General features: G+C 39.3%; 1 protein-coding gene across 2 annotated transcripts in view; it reads right to left on the bottom strand.

Moving 5' to 3' along the window:
* SLC39A10 (solute carrier family 39 member 10) overlaps nt 1-20,184 on the bottom strand; it is a 75,919-nt gene that overhangs the window by 39,244 nt on the left and 16,491 nt on the right. Inside the window, exons 2-5 of one of the 2 annotated variants that reach the window (XM_048868447.2) lie at nt 11,618-12,628; nt 10,282-10,489; nt 2,373-2,542; nt 939-1,157 (exon numbers count right to left, since the gene is read on the bottom strand). In XM_048868447.2, coding sequence (XP_048724404.1) covers nt 939-1,157; nt 2,373-2,542; nt 10,282-10,489; nt 11,618-12,628 — 1,608 coding nt within the window. Of the gene's footprint in view, nt 1-938; nt 1,158-2,372; nt 2,543-10,281; nt 10,490-11,617; nt 12,701-20,184 lie in introns of both variants that reach the window. The other variant, XM_048868446.2, reaches the window with a different exon arrangement.

Here is a 20,184-nt window from a genome sequence, read left to right as displayed (position 1 = left end):
CACAGACACACTGTTTGTGAGAAGCTCATGTTGGGAGCTACAGACACGAAGAATTGTGAGGAACCCACGGTTGCAGGGCAGGTGGTGGCACAACCCCTTCAGTATATTCCACTTTCATCCCCTTCTGCCATATTTTCTCAGAAATGCCTTTCATGTGAAAAAGTACGATGAGAGGAAACCAAATCCTTTTTAGATGAAGAGAGTTATAGAAAGAGTGCTACTCAAGTTTTAAATGTAAGGTCTGTAATTCTTTATATTTTCTTACAGAGAGAAAATCCTAATGATTCAGAGGCCTTGTAAATGGACTCATAATTTTGTACACCACCATGTTATGGTCAGGCAAGTCACTACCATATGAACTGAATACACTCTACAAGGAGTACAGCTCCCTCAGCTGAATGTGCCAGTAATATCTCTTCTTAAAATAAGACAGCCTCTCACTTAAGTTAGCCTATTTACCTAGGTACATATCTGGCCCCTATTACTATAGTATCCGAATGTTCCATATATTTCGATTCACATTTTCGCAAGCAGATCACCCGCTACTGGAACAACGTGGGGTGATCCTTACTTGCTTAAGAACTCCTCAGTCATCATCTTGGCTAGTTGCTAGTCTACTATGACTGTTATGTGCAGGAGACAATTCAAGATATCCACATCTTGTGGACGAGAACAGAGTCATTTACAGCTTGAAAAGCAACCCCTTATAGTAAAGGGCCCAGTCAAGTTTTTCACACGCTACTAACCAGAATGAAAATAGGTGAGTAACAGCTAATAGTTTTTACAAAACTTTCAAACTGCACCATGCAGAGTACTTTTCAAGTAGAGTGTTTAAGAATTTATCTTCCTAAGAAAATCTTTGGGTTTTTTATAGGATGCAATTTTCCCAAGTATTATCTTAAATGATGACATACAGAATGAGAAAACGTGGCACATACCTTTTGTTTGTTGTAGTGCTTAAACATTCTTATACAGTGTTCAATGATGAACAAAAGATAAATGCCTGCAAGAGCTACAAGCCCTTTCAATACTGCATCGTATTTTTCCAGAAACCTTTCAGTTCCTGTTCCACGCCCATGGGAATGTCCATGAGAATGCCTGTTTTCGTGAATATGACCGCGGTCCTCATGGTGACTGTGGTTATGGCCTCCTTGCGACTATTAGGAAAGGAAAAAAAAGCCACAACGTGAATTTTCAATTTCAGTAAACTGGAGTGACTTCAGGTCCATGTGACATGTGATGTTGTGCTGCCAAAAAAACAAACAAACAAACAAAAAAAACCAAAAAAACCCCCAACAACCTACCAAAAACCCATTAAAAAAAAAAAAAGTCTCTTTCCTTCAAAAAAGATCCATCAAATATTATAACTGTTTCACTGAAAGACCTGCCTTCAATGGCTATCAATAGAAACATTCCCCCAGAGAGGTTTCAACATGGCAGTTAGATGGACAGACTTCAGCTCCTTTGTACCACTCAGGTGTGAAGGAAACTAACTGCAAATGAGAATCTGGCCCTGCTCATTAACTAAGCTAAAAATAACCAGTTAACATACAAAAGTCGATTATCCTTACAGTTCCTGCATTGTTAGTAGCAAGAATAACAATCCAACAACTTTAGCTCTAACTCAAAACACACTTCCAAACTCTGTCAACACATACATCCTTAGAACATGTATATCATGGATTACGCAAAATAAACAATAAGTCAACTTTATAGTCTAGGGCAAAAGAATTATGCCCAAGGAACCCAAGGAAGTTCATAGAATACATTCTCTCCATTTTCTCCCTTCAAATAAATGTCAATGTACTGCAACTCATTAAAACCCCATCTTCCTTGGATTTAAGAGACACTTCCTGGTAATACTCCTGCGGAGTTAGGTTTTCTACAATATATAAACCCAAACAAAAGAAGGATGGGGCACAGTTTATAACAAAAAAGATCCAAAACCAGGTTTACATCCTCGTTACTAAAAGCACGCACACACACACACACAAAATATTCAGTTGGGAACTGGTAGCTTGTGACCCTCCCTCAGGGGTTTTCAAACCAGAATCCTTCCAAAATTTCTGAGAACAGAAGTTTCAAAAGGAAACGAAAATAGGAGCTCTACAACATTTACCACATGTATTGAAAAATTCAGCACACTCTTGATACTTCAGTAGTTTTAACACTCCCATGTTTTTTAAGAAACACATAGAGTCAAATTAACTTAAAGAAACGCTGCTTTAAAATTTCCTTTACGGTCCCAATCTACAGCTCAATCAATGAACATAACAAATAATCAATGCTTTAACTGTTGATGTTCATGTTGAATAGTCCTCTGGGAATTTTAAAACCTGAAGTCCCTGGTGTGGGAGTGGAACGGTACTTACATGTGGCAACAGATGGAGTAGAGCATCTCCACTCAGTGTTCCAACGGCCAGAGCAACCAGGAAGGTTAGAAGGAATTTGAAGCACCCTTGGTTAATGATGGGTATCAAGATCACGCCTAGCAAGGAGAGCAGGCTAATGACAGTGATAGAAATGATACCACAAAGCCAGGCTGTAGGAGGGAAAAAAATTAATACAGAATGGTTTATCAACAGAACATGAAGAAAACTCCTATAAGTGATGAATGACATTCTATTAACTGATAGGAAGGTGACCTGTCAACCTAAATTGTGCCTTTATAAACATCCAAAATACTTAAAAATGTAAGATGTATGCCCATACAGAACCATTATAGTTAAGCATCTATCAGTATTTCTCATTACAAACTCAAGTTTTCAGGGCTTTTACAATTAATCTATTATAACCTTTTAAACAATGTTTGCACTTCTCTGAGGAAGTTTTAGGGCCAAATTCTATTCTCACCCCAAGCACTGCTGAATTATTTTGGACTTACATTGGTGCAAGAAAGCAGAGTTTAGCCTCCGATTTGTTTAGCAAGCAGCTAATACTTCATGTGGGCTAGAAATTTTTTGCATTTACAAAAGTAGTGAGAATTTGATAATCTACTTGTATTGAAATATTTTAAAATGGAAAGAAATAAAATCTTGCATTTATTTACTTTATCTTTAGTTACACAGGTAAACAGTGTTCAAAGGTTTATTTCAACAATAAAACATGTTAGAGGGCATGAAGGAAGCAAATGAGCTAGGAGAGCCACTAGACTTCAGTTATTCTTCCTAATGCAGAGTTGCAAAAGCTTGGTTCTGTAGTCCATTAATTAAACTTATAAAAACACAGGGGAGCAGAAAGATAGTCTCATTTCTTTTAGCTTACTGTGTTTTATGGACATTTCCTACCTGCCATTAATTTTAACAAGATTTTTATGGAATAGAGAGACTTCTCCTTTGCCAGGTGAGGGTTGCTAGTCTTAGATACATGATCCTTATATGACATGCTATTTCTATACATACATTTTCAGCTGTGAAAAAGAAACAAGGCTCAGCCTTTGATGGAGAAAATTTAGATTTTAACATGAATCCCACCCCCAAAAATTAAAACTGTTTGCCAGCAATAAAGATGGCAGGAAAGCTTCAAGATCACGGGTTCTCATACTGGGGATCAAGACCCCTCAGGGGGTCGCAAGGTTATTACATGGGGGGTTGCGAGGGGTCAACCTTGACCCCAAACCCTGCTTTGCCTCCAGCATTTATAATGGTGTTAAATATATAAAAAAGTGTTTTTAATTTATAAGGGGTGTTGCACTCAGAGACTTGCTATGTGAAAGGGGTCAAGAGTAAAAAAGTTTGAGAGCCACTGTTCAAGATGTACATAAGACAAAAGTACTGAAAAAAATAAAAATAAAAAAAGAAAGAAAATGGGGTCATTAAATTGCTGAAATGGACATTTGCTTTTAAGGGAATTATACCCTTTGACTCCCTAACCCCTCTCCTCACCTGTAGGTTAAAAAAGATCTATCCCCAGAATTAGTGACAGATTGACAGAATCAGAAAGGTACCCAGAAGTCACCTACTACAGGACAGGCCCAACAAAGAAAGTAACAGAACACCAGTAGCCGTCACCTTCAGCCCCCAACTAAAACCTCTCCAGCGCATCATCAAGGATCTACAACCTATCCTGAAGGACGATTCCTCAGTCTCACAGACCTTGGGAGACAGGCCAGTCCTCGCTTACACAGCCCCCCAACCTGAAGCAAATACTCACCAGCAACTACACACCACAGAACAAAAACACTAACCCATGAATCAATCCCTGCAACAAACCCAGTTGTCAACTCTGTCTGCATATCTATTCAAGGGACACCATCATAGGACCTATCTGCATCAGCCACACCATTAAGGGCTCGTTCACCTGCACATCTACCAATGTGATATATGCCATCATGTGCCAGCATATATATAAAACCAGACAGTCTCTACGCGAAAGAATAAATGGACACAAATCAGACATCAAGAATTGTAACATCCAAAAACGAGTAGGAGAGCACTTCAATCTCCCTGGACACTCAATAACAGACTTAAAAGTGGCAATTCTTCAACAAAAAAAGTCAAAAACAGACTCCAATGAGAAACTGCAGAACTGGAATTAATTTGCAAACTGGACACCATCAAATTAGGCCTGAATATAGACTGGGAGTGGAAATGGTCAACGTCCACCTGTATTGCATTGGCCTCGTTAGCACAACAAAAGTAATTTTCCCACTCTTGATATTCATCCCTTCTTGTCAACTGTTGAGAATAGGCCACTTCCACCTTAATTGAATTGGCCTCATTAGCACTGATCCACCACTTAGTAAGGCAACTCCCAACTTTTACACACACACACACACACACACAATGTTGGATCATATTAAAGAAGCTCTGTATTAAAATCACAAATGCGTTTGATTCCCCATAGTTTAAATTCCAGGGTACTACTAATTAAGAGGTCTCTTGGTTTTTGGTACTGTTTCTCTCTCTCTATCTGTGAAACTTGCAAGCTGCTAATTGCGTTAGTACATTCTAAGACAGTCTGTTCTCAAAGCAATTCACACAGAGAGAGACTCAAAGCAATACTCTGTAACAACAGAAACAGCACCCAGAGACTCCCCGCCCTTTTGTTGTATTAACAATTGTGATTAAAATAGAGATAGAGGATGGATGTGGATGGATGCTTGGTGTGGGTAATAACTGAATGATCAGGGAGGTGCCAGCCTAAGAATCCAGTATCTATGGGCTGAAGAAGGCATCAAGTGGAAATAACCAGAGGGACCCCCCCCCCCCCCGGAGGACAGACTGGAATCCACCCAACAGCCTCAAGAATGGGAGAACCAAAGAACAAGATAACATCTAGCAGCACGGAGCCGTCAGGAATGTGCTATCTGCTGATTGATTCTGCAACAGCATGATGAAGCAATTCCCATAGATTGGCATAGGAAGAAATTCCTATAAAAACAGACTCTAGAAAGTGAGAACTTTGGGGTCTGATTCTGCAAACCAACTTCCAGGAGCATCAGACGAGCATCTGAAAAGGCCCTGCTCCCTCCTCATGTCCAGGCCACCTGGCCAGTAGCTTGGCATGAGCAAATCTAAGGCTGGTAACTAAGATAACAACCTTACAGAACCTGTGTGTGTGTGTATGAATGAATGTGTGAATAAATATGAAATTGAATGGAAAGTTATAGCTATAACTAACTGCTTACTATGATTCTTTCTGTATTCACAATAAATGTGGTATTTTGCCTTTTCCCCTTTAATAAGATCCTGCTGGTTTTTATTTTATTGGTATAACACCACACACGCACACGCACACACTGCTTACTGTATTTTTCACTCCATGCATCTGATGAAGTGGGTTTTAGCCCACGAAAGCTTATGCCCAAATAAATTTGTTAGTCTGTAAGGTACCACAAGGACTCCTCATTGTTTTTGCTGATACAGACTAACATGGCTATCACTCTGAAACCTGGTACATTTTTGTTTCAATTTGTTCAAACTGAGAGGAATCCCAGCCCCTCCTAAATCTTTTAACTAAAAGCATACAACACCTGATTACATTTTAGGGAGGGAACAAAGATGGAAAGACAGGACTAGGAGTATGGGGACAGAAGGAAATGTTCTGCCCCGTGTCTGGAGGCTGTGATATTGCCTCTGGCCACTAGGCCGCGCTGCCCTGAACGCAAGGACCACTGTAGTTGACTCTGGCCACTGGACCACCCAACCTTGAGAGAAGAGCGGCCATATTGACTTTTTCAATTAGTCCTCACCACCGCAAGACAAAGGCTGGTTGTAAGGACACGACCTTGGGGAAGTAATTACCCCGCCCCACCCCAAGAGAGGACGGGGCACATTTGTCCCTCCACCTGTCCCTATAGTACAGTCCATTGAAGTTTTTAATGCTCAGTTAACTTAAAAAACCCTCTGAAATCAACCCTAATGAGGACCATTCACTGTAACTTACAAATAGCATAGTAAGGACTTGTCTATACATTCTTTTCAGATATTTGGCTAAACAGTTTAAAAAAACAACAACAGTGTATCCCTGCATACTGGGCACATATTTGTATCACTTTCAGAATGTTTATATCAGTTTAGCTAAAGTAATTATGACAGGGATTTATTTTAGTACAAAACCTATTACCCTTTACCTACAGAATAAAGTTATCCCTAAGTACTGAAGATTTCTTATTTTGTGCTTTATGTATTTATTCATAAAGGTACCAGCCACCATACCATCTGGTAAAACTTAACTCTCATTAGTGGAATAACATAAATGGATTTACTACAGATAAAGAACATACATCATTATCTAATCAAGTTGCCCTGCCTCAAGGCCAAACAGTTTTACAAACAAGGAGTTTGTTTTCAGACAACCCCAAACCAGCAATTCACAGACCATTACATTCAACTGGTAAATGTTTTATTTATACTTAAGATATCAGATGCCATAAGAAGTGCTAAATGTCTGCAATGAGCTTCAATTATTTTGCAAATTAGGTCACTCAAAACGGTAAAGGTCTTCAAGCTTAGTTATTCATCAGCTCCCTCTCTCATTATTGAAATAGAAAATACTTTCAAAAAGAAGCGCTCATCTGTGGAAGCTTTCTAATTAGCTTGGCTCAAAGCATGTATAAGATGACAGTTTTCTACACTGTCTCAACATTGTAATTGGTAGAAAATGCTTAGCGGCCTTTTCACAAACCCTCGAGAATTAAGCTAGGGTCAACTCTGACTAAAATGAGCCTACCCTGTGAAACAAACAAACAATCTACTACCACACCCACCGTATAGCATTTGGTTTACAGCAATCTTTGAACCAAGTTAATGAGGTAGTAGCTGTGTCACTATGGTAGATTTATATAGAACAAGTAAATGTTTCTTAATGATGCTGCAGTCATTAAAAATAATGACTAGAAGGGCACTCTTCCCAACAATTAACAACATCTATCAGGACATAATTAATACAAGCCTGATTTTTTCTACCATGCTAATAAGCACCTGCAAACTACTAACCAACATTCACTACTTGTAACTGTGACAAAGTGGGAATAATCTGTAACACTTTTAAGAATCCCAAACGTGCCTCTGTTTCCCTCTGCACTGCTACGATGTGGGTGCAAAAGCGTTAAAACTGCCCCTAGAACAGCACAGAAGACAGTAGGTGTGTTGATGTCACCTTGCTGTCTGGGTGGAATGAAGAGGGTCATTAAAGAACTCAAATCAACCCAAATCAACAGAGTCCAGCATGACAAAGGAAAGCCCCAAAGGACTGAACAATGAACACCTAAAAAGAGGAAACCCCAGCAGGTGGGACATACAAACTGAGTTGGAGAACAAGGCATGAGGTGACTGGAAAAGGGCAGCCTTTTTGGAGGAATTCAGAGGCACAGACCTGAGGAGACAAAGGGAGACAGAGGGAGCGAGCCAGAAATGGAGTCCTTTACAGGTTGCCTGCGTCACCATGGCACTGGGCTGGCCAGGATGGACTACAGCTTAACTTTTGCCTCTCTGTGCTAACCTAAGGACTTTCAGATTCTGTGGCCAGGTGACTAATAAAATGGCTACCTTGTTCTGGAAAGGTGACCTGTGTAGTTGCAAATACTGAGGGGTACAATACAAAACCTCCCCAGGATTATGGCTTGGCTGGATTTGCTGCAGAGAGCCATAGAGTGGCTGGTGCCAAAGGCCCAGTCTTGGAGGCCATGGGCCTGCCCCGTGGAACCTGTGTGGGTCTTTGGGGTCAGGCCTGCTAGAAGGTCGCTCCCAAGAGACTGGTTACCAGCTGGGACATAGACCCAGTATTGCCAACTTCAAGAGATTGAAAATCATGAGTTGGACCCCCAAAAATCAAGAGATTGGCCCAAAGATCATGACATTTGTTTTTTTAGGTCAGTCTATTGATTTTTGAGCTCCCCTTGCCCATCCCCAGGGTGTGTGCACGTGACAATTAGCGTTGCCCACTCCCCATGTACTGTATAAGTTGATTTTGGCCCCTGCTGCAGGAGCTCTCACCCCCACATTTGTCTCCTGCCAGCAAATAATTCTGTCCCACAGATCCCATCAGTTCTGCCCCCACCCAACCCCCCTCAGTTCAGTCTCCCAGCCCCTATCACCACCCCATCGGTTCAGCCTCCCTACCCTAGCGACTCTCACCACCCTCAGTTCACCCTCCCAGCACTTACCCCATCTGCTCAGAATCTATCATCAATACAGCCTCCCCTGCCGTAGTACAGCCTTCCCAGCCTCACCTCTGCTTCTTAGGGTCCTTCATCTTCCCCAAGCCTGGGAAGGCTGCAGTGGGGTCTCCTCTCTCACTTCCCAGGCTGGTAGGGGAGAAGTTGCCCGGGGCTTGACAGCAGGAGCCTGGCCCCACCACCCCATGCTCACTGAGGAAGCCCTGGAAACTGACAGCAGGAACCGTTGCCATGCCCAGGGTGGATGACAGTATTTCTAAGTAAAATTAAGCCTCATTCTCAAATGTTAGGATTTAATTCTGACATTTGAGATGTGAAAAAACACCCCTGAGCGCAGCAAGTTGAGGCGCTATAAAGCGCCACTGGAAACAGTGCTCCCAGAGCGGGGAGCTACACCCCCCATTCAGGTGGTTTTCTCTCCCAGCACTGTGCTGTGATCACACAAGGCACGTTAAAACATTCCTGCGGCAGCACTTTAGCATTGCCAGTGTAGACTAGCTCTTAATTTTACACAGAAATTGCGACTCTCATGATCAATTTGCGAGATCTGGCATGTCTGTAGCCCAGGCCCTGTGACTCTGACAATATCTTTATTTTCAAAGCAAAACAATTTTCCCTAAGTTTTTTTAAATAATAATTATGCCTACTAGAGACACTACAGTTCCATTAGACTACATGGATAATGGCCACAGTAAGCCCTAATTAAAAATACAATCCTTGTCAGGATATCAAAACAACAGATTACAACTTTAAAGTATTTACTTTTAAAACCCATCAGAAAAAGGCTATTTAGCTTAACTTCAAAAAAAAGGAAAGAAAAGCCTATATTTTTTTTCCCCTCAAGATAAAATGAAGAATTAAAAAAAATGCTGTTGAGGAATCTCATTGGGGAATTTTCTAACACGTATTACAAAAACAGCGGCAGTGAAATTAAAGGAAAAATGTTATTTTGATACTATGAAATTATATTAAATCACAGAAGTATAAACTGTAACCAGAAACCCTCAATTAAATTCTCCTACCTTGCTGCACCAAAATTGTTGATTTTGCAAAATAAGATCAACGCTAGAACTGAAGTGGAAGGAGAGGTTAATTTCCTTGTACAGTACCTGGAGTTCTTTGAGATGTGTGTCCCTATGCGTGCACCACATCAGGGTGTGAATGCGCCTGTACGCTACTGATCAGAGATTTTCCCATCAGCAGTGTCCACTGGACCACACGTGTCCTAGATACCCTCATGCCCCGATATGAGAGTATATTGGGGAGGTGGAGGGGCTCAACAGTTTATCATGGCAGCAAGAGAACACAACTGCACTCCAGCCACATTTCCTCTCAACTGCTACTTCCCCTAAGTCTGAAAGTGTATTTATCTCAATTTTCATTTACAAAACAAGATCAGTTAACAAGTTTCAACCATTCTTTTACTGTGAAATCTACCTTAAGTCTTATGAATCAATATTCAAATAGAATGAAACACTACTAATAATTTAAAAAACCCACTGAATTCCCGATGTATGGATTTGTCTGTTTTCTGAGTTTGTATAGCACTTAGCACAACGCGGTCCTGGTCCATGACTGGGGCTCGTAGGCACTACGATAATACAAATAAAATAAATAACAGAGACAAAACATTTTTTAACAGCATATGAAGACTATCTTACCTGATGCACCTATTTTATCCTTATTCGTAGCTGCTTCACTTTTATCTTTCTTCATGTCTTCAACCAGCAAATCATCATAATGCTCAATACAAAGTCTTCTGTCAATCTGATACAGCAATGCAGGGCACAGGTACGTAAACAAGTCAGGAGATATTGGAGAGTTGGTTCCAAGACCATAGTACCGCAGTAGCTGAGTGACATTTAAACACTGAAAGCAATTTATGCAACAAATTAAACATGCAATAGTGATTTCACTGAAGAATATATGCAGTTGTAGAAAATTAAAGAGTTTGTCTGCTGCTTAGAAATTCATTCTGAAGGTTTGCACAGAAAAGGGAGAAATGTTGACCAATAACTTGTCACCTTTGAAACACGGGTGTATACTAAACCAGGAAAAATAATAAAATTAAAAAGAGGCTGTGAAACTATACATAATATACAGCCTCCAATGTTCAGTAGTACTTAATTTCACTGCCAATAAATGTCATATTTTTCAATTACATGGGAAGATTAATGAAAAACAGCAGTACAAACAATGCCTGCCATGGGGAAGAGAGGATAACCCTGAAATAAGAATCCCATCATTTCTCAACTCCCTGCTGCACGTGTTTGGTGTTTTCACTTTAAATGTAATCCTAAAATTGATTATACAGTCCAATATATTACATTGTTCTGTTTAGTACTTTAAATCAATAAAACACACTATCCTTTTTTTGAGAGTTAAGGGACAAAGATTAACATTGAGGATTAAATGGGAATGGAAGAGATAATAGCCTTTGGAGAGAGGTAAAGAAGCAAAAATGAAAATGGGTAGAAGTGTGAAGAGACAACTATACAGTACATAGTATAGAAGCTAGACTTTTATTTAGTGACACATCTACTTCACTTCATCATCATAGTTTATGACCATAAAGATTGATGTTGGGGACACGTAGAGGAGAGAGAGATTTTTTCAACATCAAAAAGGTCTTTGAAAATCATTAAAGATGCAAGAGATTCAGGAAGAGGTGCAAAACTGTAAAATGATACTTATGAAATCTGTGTAAGAAAAAATAATTCTAAATACATGAAATGCAATATACTTAGCATTTAGGATATTTGAAGCATCTCATCAATGTGGAGACAGAGGAGATACAGAGTAAAGACAAAACGGGATGGAAAATCATGGAGTTGGGGTAAAACTGTAGTAGTAAACTTCTTAGTGCTTTTATACTGTTACTTAGATTGTGTATAACAGTCATACCCATTTATTAGTACTAGTTTTATCTGTGAGTACTACTCTTCTTATGGTATCACAATAATAATTGTGTGCATACCAGTTCTGGTTTAGACTCACCTCTTCATGCTGATGTTCATCCTCACTGTGATCCTTGTGACTACGTGTTGAAAAGATAGCATGTTTTCTTACACTAATCCGTTTATGAGGAGCTTCACGCTTGCTGGTATGGCGATGTCCATCTTCATTACCTGGATTAGGATCTTGGTGTCCATGACCGGTGGCTTGGTCATTATCATGTTCGTGAATGTGTACATGTGAGTGAGATGCATCATGTACATGATCATGTTTATGAACATGATTGTGCTCATATTGATCACCTGGATCATGGTCTTGAGCAAAACCTTGTGCAGTATCTACTGATGTCTCACTGAATTTCTTTCCCTTTCGTCTCTTCTTATGTTTCTGTAGTTTTCTCTCAGGTTGTTCCTGGGTAGTGTTTGTCTCTGTTGAAGGTTCATGGCTTGGCTCTCCATGTTCACTCTGAGTGACTGAATCGTTATGAGTATGAGTAGTACCATTAGGGTCAAGGTGATGATGCAGATGACGCTGATGGTGGTGGCGACGATTGTTGTCACGAACACGTTTAATGGCAGGTTTCACAGATGACTCTACTGTGTCTTTTTCAGGGTCACATTTATGGTTTCTCTTTGTAGATACACCATTCACAGTTTGGTTTTCTGGATCTGAGTGGCTATGAGAATGAGGATGGTTATGAGAATGAGAATGCTTTCCTTCTTGTACTTCTAAAGCATCCAAGTGGGAAACATGATCATGGCCAATATCCTCATGATTAATCTCCACTACTTTTAACTCTCCAAGACCAAGACTTGTTAGCAGTTTTTCGAGACCAAAAAATGACAATCTTCCATTTTGACCATAATGGTCAAAAAGTTTTTGAATGTAGTATTTTTGTTCATTTTCAGCTTCCAGCACTGAAAGTTTACTTGGTGCAGATTCCGCTCCTCCATTCTGGAGATATGGTGCCTCCGAGATCTGATAGTCATTATGGTTGTGTACATGGCTCTCTTCAGCGCTATGGTCATGTCCATCTTCATGGCAATGATTGCACTGATGAAAGATAAATGTCAGCAAACAAATGAGGCAAAATTTTGTGTGCATGTGTACCTTCATCTCTGTTTCCTATGAAAAACACAAAACAAAACACTTAAAATGAAGAAAAAAAAGTGCTATTTAAATATTTCCAATGCAACCATCTCTGTAACTGTATGTAAATCTTATCTTTGATTAAAAAAAAAAAAAGCTTTAAATCAATAAAATTCTGAACTAAAAAAAAAAACAAAAACCCACACACAACCACACCCTCTAGTATTTTCTATAAAAGCCTCCGCTCATGTATTTATATTTGTATAGCCTATAAAAAAGTAGTTCCTTGAAAACTCATAGCAGAAATTCAAAGTGTTTATAACATCCATACAGTGATGAGGTTAAGAAAAATATCTGCATTTAAATAATGGTAAATGACAAAAACGGTAATTATATTGCACATATTTATGAATGCACATCTATACCATAGCACCTTCCATCACAGGATATGTTTCACTGTCATTTATGAGGAGATATGGGGCACCCACCAGCACAAAGATACAAAGTTGTATGCAACCACAGCGATAATTTTACTTGATAGTGCCCACAGAATAATTTAGCCCGGTGACCCTGATAAACCTTGGTATGAGCCTTGTAGCACTGACACAGAAGTCCCTGAGATCAGGGACTCAGCATGAAGTGACATTTTATATACAAAGCTTTGAAACTTTCCTGATTGTGAAGGACTGAGTCCTAGATGAGGATTAGAGTAACAGAACCTCTCTCATCTTCTGTTCTGCCTTGTGCTAAGAAAGGAAAAGTAGTGCTGGAAGCTTCCATACCCACAGAAGGAGTTTTGCAAACAGGAGTCCTGACAGTTGAGCTTTCCATCATCTAGTTGCAGAACATAAAGACATGCCCTGCCAGAGCACAATGCAGCAAACCCTGAAGATATTCTGGTGGCCTACTGCAGAGCATGCATGTGCACAGAAATCCCTGAAAAAGCTCATTCCTACCCCCTTCCTAACCCCACAGACGTGAAAGGTGAAGATTCAACCTCACGAGAGCTCCCATTAGCTCTAGGTTTAGAAGTGAGAAAGATGCTTCTGCATTAGAATGGGATTCCAGATTTTGGTTCCAATAAAATTTTGGTTAGAACTTCATAATAAATTGTAGCTGGATTTTTATAAAATATCTGTTCCATCACCTGTCTAGAATGACAATATGCTCTGTCATTTAATCAAATGCCTGTCAATTTTTTAGTCATCTGGTCAAATACCCAGAACCACCTCCAGCAACCCTTAGAGAGGAACAATCTGTCTTCACACCCCACCCCTGCACTGAGACCAATCTGACCCACAGAGATCAGATCAATCAATAAGATGGGTATGTCAAGGTTCCTCCCCCACTCTGAACTCTAGGGTACAGATGTGGGGACCTGCATGAAAAACCTCCGAAGCTTATCTTTACCAGCTTAGGTCAAAACTTCCCCAAGGTACAAAATATTCCACCCGTTGTCCTTGGATTGGCCGCTACCACCACCAAACTAATACTGGTTACTGGGGAAGAGCTGTTTGGACGCGTCTTTCCCCCCAAAATACTTCCCAAAACCTTGCACCCCACTTCCTGGACAAGGTTTGGTAAAAAGCCTCACCAATTTGCCTAAGTGACTACAGACCCAGACCCTTGGATCTTAAGAACAATGAACAATCCTCCCAACACTTGCACTCCCCCTTTCCTGGGAAATGTTGGATAAAAAGCCTCACCAATTTGCATAGGTGACCACAGACCCAAACCCTTGGATCTGAGAACAATGAAAAAGTATTCAGTTTTCTTACAAGAAGACTTTTAATAAAAATAGAAGTAAACAGAAATAAAGAAATCCCCCCTGTAAAATCAGGATGGTAGATATCTTACAGGGTAATTAGATTCAAAAACATAGAGAACCCCTCTAGGCAAAACCTTAAGTTACAAAAAAGATACACAGACAGAAATAGTTATTCTATTCAGCACAGTTCTTTTCTCAGCCATTTAAAGAAATCATAATCTAACACATACCTACTTTAGATTACTTACTAAAAGTTCTAAGACTCCATTCCTGGTCTATCCCCGGCAGAAACCAGCATATAGACAGACACACAGACCCTTTGTTTCTCTCCCTCCTCCAGCTTTTGAAAGTATCTTGTCTCCTCATTGGTCATTTTGGTCAGGTGCCAGCGAGGTTACCTTTAGCTTCTTAACCCTTTACAGGTGAGAGGAGCTTTCCCCTGGCCAGGAGGCATTTCAAAGGGGTTTACCCTTCCCTTTACATTTATGACAGGGTAATTTTCACATAGCCAACTTTCTGACTCCTAGAATCATTTAAAAGTGTCATTAATACCCTATATATACACTCATCTATTTAAGGTTTTGTATTCGTGTCCACCATCATAATGTCCAAGCACTTTCTCAGGTTAAGATACTGGCAAAAGTGATGCCTCTAGCAGGCTTCTTTGGCTCTTCTACCCTCTCCATTTACAGAAAGCTTTGCTTGGGGTATTCTTTTGGGGAGTGAAGGTGGTGAGGAAGAAATAAGCTGTTATAAATGTCATTCTGGGTATAGTGGAAAGGTTTTATCAAAGAGGAAGGCCTTGTAGTGTGGTCACATTTTGTGTTACTGTGATTTCCTTTAGACGCTGATTTCACACTTGTAACCCTTTAACCAAGGAAGCTTTATCTCTGGCTCTCACATGCTTCATTCTGGACTTTGTAATCTGCTTTGAGCCAGAGAAGCACAAGTGTATCAGAATGGTCTAGATCCTCAGGTGAGGTAAATCAGCATAGCTCAATTGACGTAAATGGATTTACACCAACTGAAGCTCAGCCCCAATCCCGCTAATGTAGTCAAGACCTGTTAAATTTGAAGATTAGATCCAAGGTCTTGAACAAGCAGCAAAGGCAGGCAGTAAGCCAATGGAGGGACTGGAGGATAAGGAAAGATGGGCTCTCACGTTTCTCCAATCTGTGAAAGAGGTGGGCAATCACATTCTGCTTAAGCTGGAATCTTTGCAAAAATAAAAACAAAATTCCTCAATAATTATTTGTTTTGAAAATTTAATATACAACTGAAGAGAATGTCTAACAAAGGATAGCACGTTTAAATCTATTAATGCTGAAGGCTCTTTGAGATCAGAATTTTTTTGTTTACAATCAGAGTCAGTCTATCTCGTAAAGCAAAGGGACTTCAAAACTCTCCCTTTTCTTTGAAATGTGATCAAGACTAAAATATTCCTACAAGGAAATTCATGTCTAAAGCGTGATCATAATCCTTTCGCCAGCCTTGTGATCTTTTTTCATGTGATTATCACATACAGTGCTACTAGTACATTCCTTTGAAATGCAAGTCATGCATCTCTAACAGTAGTGGTTAGTATTGACTGGTACCTTTTTTTGAGAGGATAAACAGTTTAAGTCACCTGTGATCATAACTTGAAGCCAATATAACCTCACCAAATCACCCATGTCAATCTGCTTCATTTCTGAAGTTCCAGCACCTGGCATTAACCACCATAAAATTATTTAAAATCAGGATCAATAAATACTCAACTGAAAAACAAACAACTCCTAATGAATTAATTATATTAGTAGGTAGATGTCTCAATACATGGAAGAGAGGAGCTTACAAGTCCCAAGCATAAAAACATGTCTATCTATTCTGTTCCAAATTTTCAATTTATTTACAGCAGCAGCTTTCAAATTATTTTGTTTTTACCATCAGGCCCTATTTTTATCAAAGAAAATATGCTCAGATCCGAGCTTCTATATGCTCCACGCAAGAGTCATGTGTTCATATATATAAAATACTAGAATACTAAAGTATGTATAAATTCTAACACCTTTCAATGCAATGGGGGGGTTTGTCTGTACACACAGCTTATTCCAACATGGAAAATTGACAAACTGGTCTGCAAATCTCTCCAGGAGTACAAAGGCACAAGATGGGTGGAGGAGGAGGACAGGGAGAACAGATTGGGAGACAGAATAGGGTTAAGAGGGCTCAATGGGGAGTTCCTGTCTGAGTCCTTGAGCACCTCCAAAACAGATACAATGTTAACACTGACTGCAAAATTACAACTTATGATTCAGGCTGACGAACTAAAATAGGTTCAGAAGAAAACAAAATTTGGTTTCCATCACCTATACTGGAGTACGGGAATGTAACAAGTGATAACGTGTTAGGCGGGGTTGGGGTGCGGACTTCAGGGAGGGGTTAGAATGGGGGCAGGGAAGGGGTGGAATGGGGGCAGGGTGGGGGCAGAGGGGTGTGTGTCAGTGATGCAGCCCTTGGGCCAATGCACTAGTCCTCCTGTGGCCCTCGTGGTCATTTGAGTTTGAGACCCCTGACCTAGAACATGTAGGAAGCATTTATGCATAACTAAACATGCCATGAACATTTAAAAAGATTAAACTGTGAAGTATTTGAAAGGCAAAGTGTTCCAGCACACAGAAAACTGATCTTAAATGAACCCAGACAGCAATCTGTTAGCCCAAATCACTACATATAGCTGTTAAATTTTATTTTAATTAAAGAAAACTACCCCAGCTACCTAAAAATTACCCATAATTAATCCGAGTATATGACCCCCTTAGAGCTATACTCAAACAACACAATAACTGCAAGCTATGTTTTTGATTGTTTCAAGTTCTTTCTTCCACTAGCAGCTGTGCATATTGATTGATCATTAGAGTCTCAAAGTCTTCCATATATAAACCAGCAACATGTGCACTGCGCAAGAGTCATTAAAAGGACAATTTATGGGGTTGGTCTTATTACCAGCTTCCTCTAGAAACAACGCCACTTCGAGGCTCATTTATGAATTCCTATATATAGATAATTGGTAAAATTATAACCAAGAGTTCTGAAAGGCCCCAAAGATCACGTTAGGAGTACTGTAAAACAGGTATCTATTACTGCTGTTAAAACTGTCACAATATTGTCCAGCAGACCAGAATTATTTCTCTTAGAATTAGTCAAATTTCTAGATCCTAATAGAGCATTCCTACTTTCAGATAAGAAAAAGTGAAGTTTGCGGTTTCCTACCCTTTACTGTGGGAACATCCCCCGCTCCAAACAAAAACAAAAACAAACCCTAGGTCATTTGATGGAGCTACACCATTTGGGTATCTAGCACTTACCTTGTTTTTACAGCACACCAATCACCAGATAACCTCACCACCTCTAAAATTTAAGAAGAGTAAAGCCAGCTAGCAGAAAAGAAAATTTTGCGCAGGCTTCAGCAACATTTACATCCACAAATTAGTATTTTCAGACATAATTATCCATTTGGTATGGCAAATGTGGGTTCTGTGCAGATGGACTTGGAAGTGTAACTGAGGAGTTAAAAAGTTACAATTTTCTGGAACACTTATTTTGCTAACATTTTAGCTTAAGATAAAAAGTAGAAGGTGTCAGTGAAAAACGTGTAGAGGGTGAAATAATTGGTGAAGTGAGAAAAGAATATTTATTTACTTAGGAAAATACTTGGGAGACAATAATTTACATATGGTGTGTGGAAGCATACTTTTTTTAGTCTTGTAGTGTTGAAACTTTCGGAAGTGTAAAGTGTCAATATTCTATTGTCTAATAATGCTCTATCAAAAGCTTAGTGCTCATGTGTTATTTAAGAATGTGAACCATAAAAACATATGTGCTGTAAATAATATTGTTTTTCCAGTGTAATAAAACTAAGTAATTTGTCTGAATTAACAGAGCAATACAGATTTAAAGCAGTTCCTTGAGTTAGATGGTCACTTCAGAATGACTATCTGATTGGGTTTTCCTACTCTAGATGATAGAAAAGAGTTTTTTCTCAATGCTGAACTAGACTCGTGAATGTTGCCACTAACCATAAAAAGTAATGGAGATATTTTTATTTTCTTATCAGTAGCAGGAACTGTTGTACATGTTTAATTATTTCACGGAAAAAAATAGGCTGAAAGGCAGCATGGTCTTGGATGTGTGTTTAATTCTTACATGCCTCTGTTGCTGCAGTTTAAGAATAAGAAACACTAACAAAATCTTCAAATATATATATCACAAGACTTACAGATAGTTAGTGCTAAATAAATTTTATGTCCAATTATACAAGACAGTAAGGCTCTGATCCATCTAAGCACTTAAGCAAGTGATTAGCTCCAATGACTTCAGGAAAATTTTTCAAAAATGACTTCAGGATCCTATATGCAAAAAATCACTTTTGAAAATGGGACTTTAGGAACTTGCTAGATCAAGGCCTAACAATTATGGTGTATAATATATACATATATATCTGTTTCCAAATTAAAGGGTACAAGCTATAGCCACCACTACTACCTCATTGCCCCAACAGATATACAACAGAACCTCAGAGTTACAAACACTAGAGTTACGAACTGACCGGTCAACCACACACCTCATTTGGAACTGGGACTACACAATCGGGCAGCAGCAGAGACCAAAAAAAAAAAGACAAATATAGTACAGTACTGTGTTAAATGTAAACTACTAAAAATAAAAGGAGAGCTTATAAGAAAATTTGACAAAGCATGGAAACTGTTTCTGTCCTTGTTTTATTTAAATAAAGATGGTTAAAAGCAGCATTTTTCTGCATAGTATAGTTTCAAAGCTATATTAAGTCAACATTCAGTTGTAAACTTTTGAACGAGTAATGTTTTGTTCAGAGTTACGAACAATCTCAATTCCTGAGGTATTCATAACTCTAAGGTTCTATTGTACTACCTATTAAAAAAAATTAACACCATCACCACCACATATTTTGAGATTGGCTTTAAAGCCATCATTTTAGATACTTGTATGGCCTTTATGATCATAGTATTGAGTGCCTCAGTCTTTTTAAATGTATTTATCCTCACAGCACCCCTGTGGAGATAGGATGTAGTATTATCCCCATTTTACAGATGAGAAACTGAAGCAGACTTGCTTAAAATCACAGGAAATTTTAGGCAGAGCAAAGAATTGAACTTGGGTCTCCTGAATCCCAGACTACCACCCTAATCATAATTACTGGGCCATCTTTCTTCTCTACAGGTGATCAAAGTAGTGAAAAAGCCTCCTCACACACTGCCATCCAGGTCTATGACTTACAACCTACAAAAGTCACACTATTTCATCCTGGAGCTCCTCTGAGTAGTGTGAGACAGTAATTACAATAGTTGCGTAGCAAACCTTTACCAATCACAACTCATTTCAACTGAGACCTCAATATCTGACAACCTCCAGAACCATATGATTACTGTAAAATATCTTCGCTCTTCCTAGCTCTAGAAGAAGAGCTTCTTCGCTCTTCCTAGCTTTATTTTAGTGAAGACTATTTAAAAAAGCTTTATGGTTACCATTTTAGGATTGTTACGAGAACTATATGAGGCAAGTGTTTATTCTGGCCTCAGTTCTTTGCCCCTACACACCTACAATGCAAGTGCAACTTCACTCAAGCATTAGTTCTTGCCATATTCAGTTACAGAACACAGCACTTTGAAGGGAAACTGGAAAGTCATCATCTGAAAATGTTATATCTACTATAGTTACTTGTATTACACAGGAT

The sequence above is a fragment of the Caretta caretta genome, chromosome 11 (genome assembly GCF_965140235.1).
Source record: "Caretta caretta isolate rCarCar2 chromosome 11, rCarCar1.hap1, whole genome shotgun sequence".
NCBI classification, from domain to species: Eukaryota; Metazoa; Chordata; order Testudines; family Cheloniidae; genus Caretta; species Caretta caretta.
This window is presented reverse-complemented; position numbering and strand designations above follow the sequence as displayed.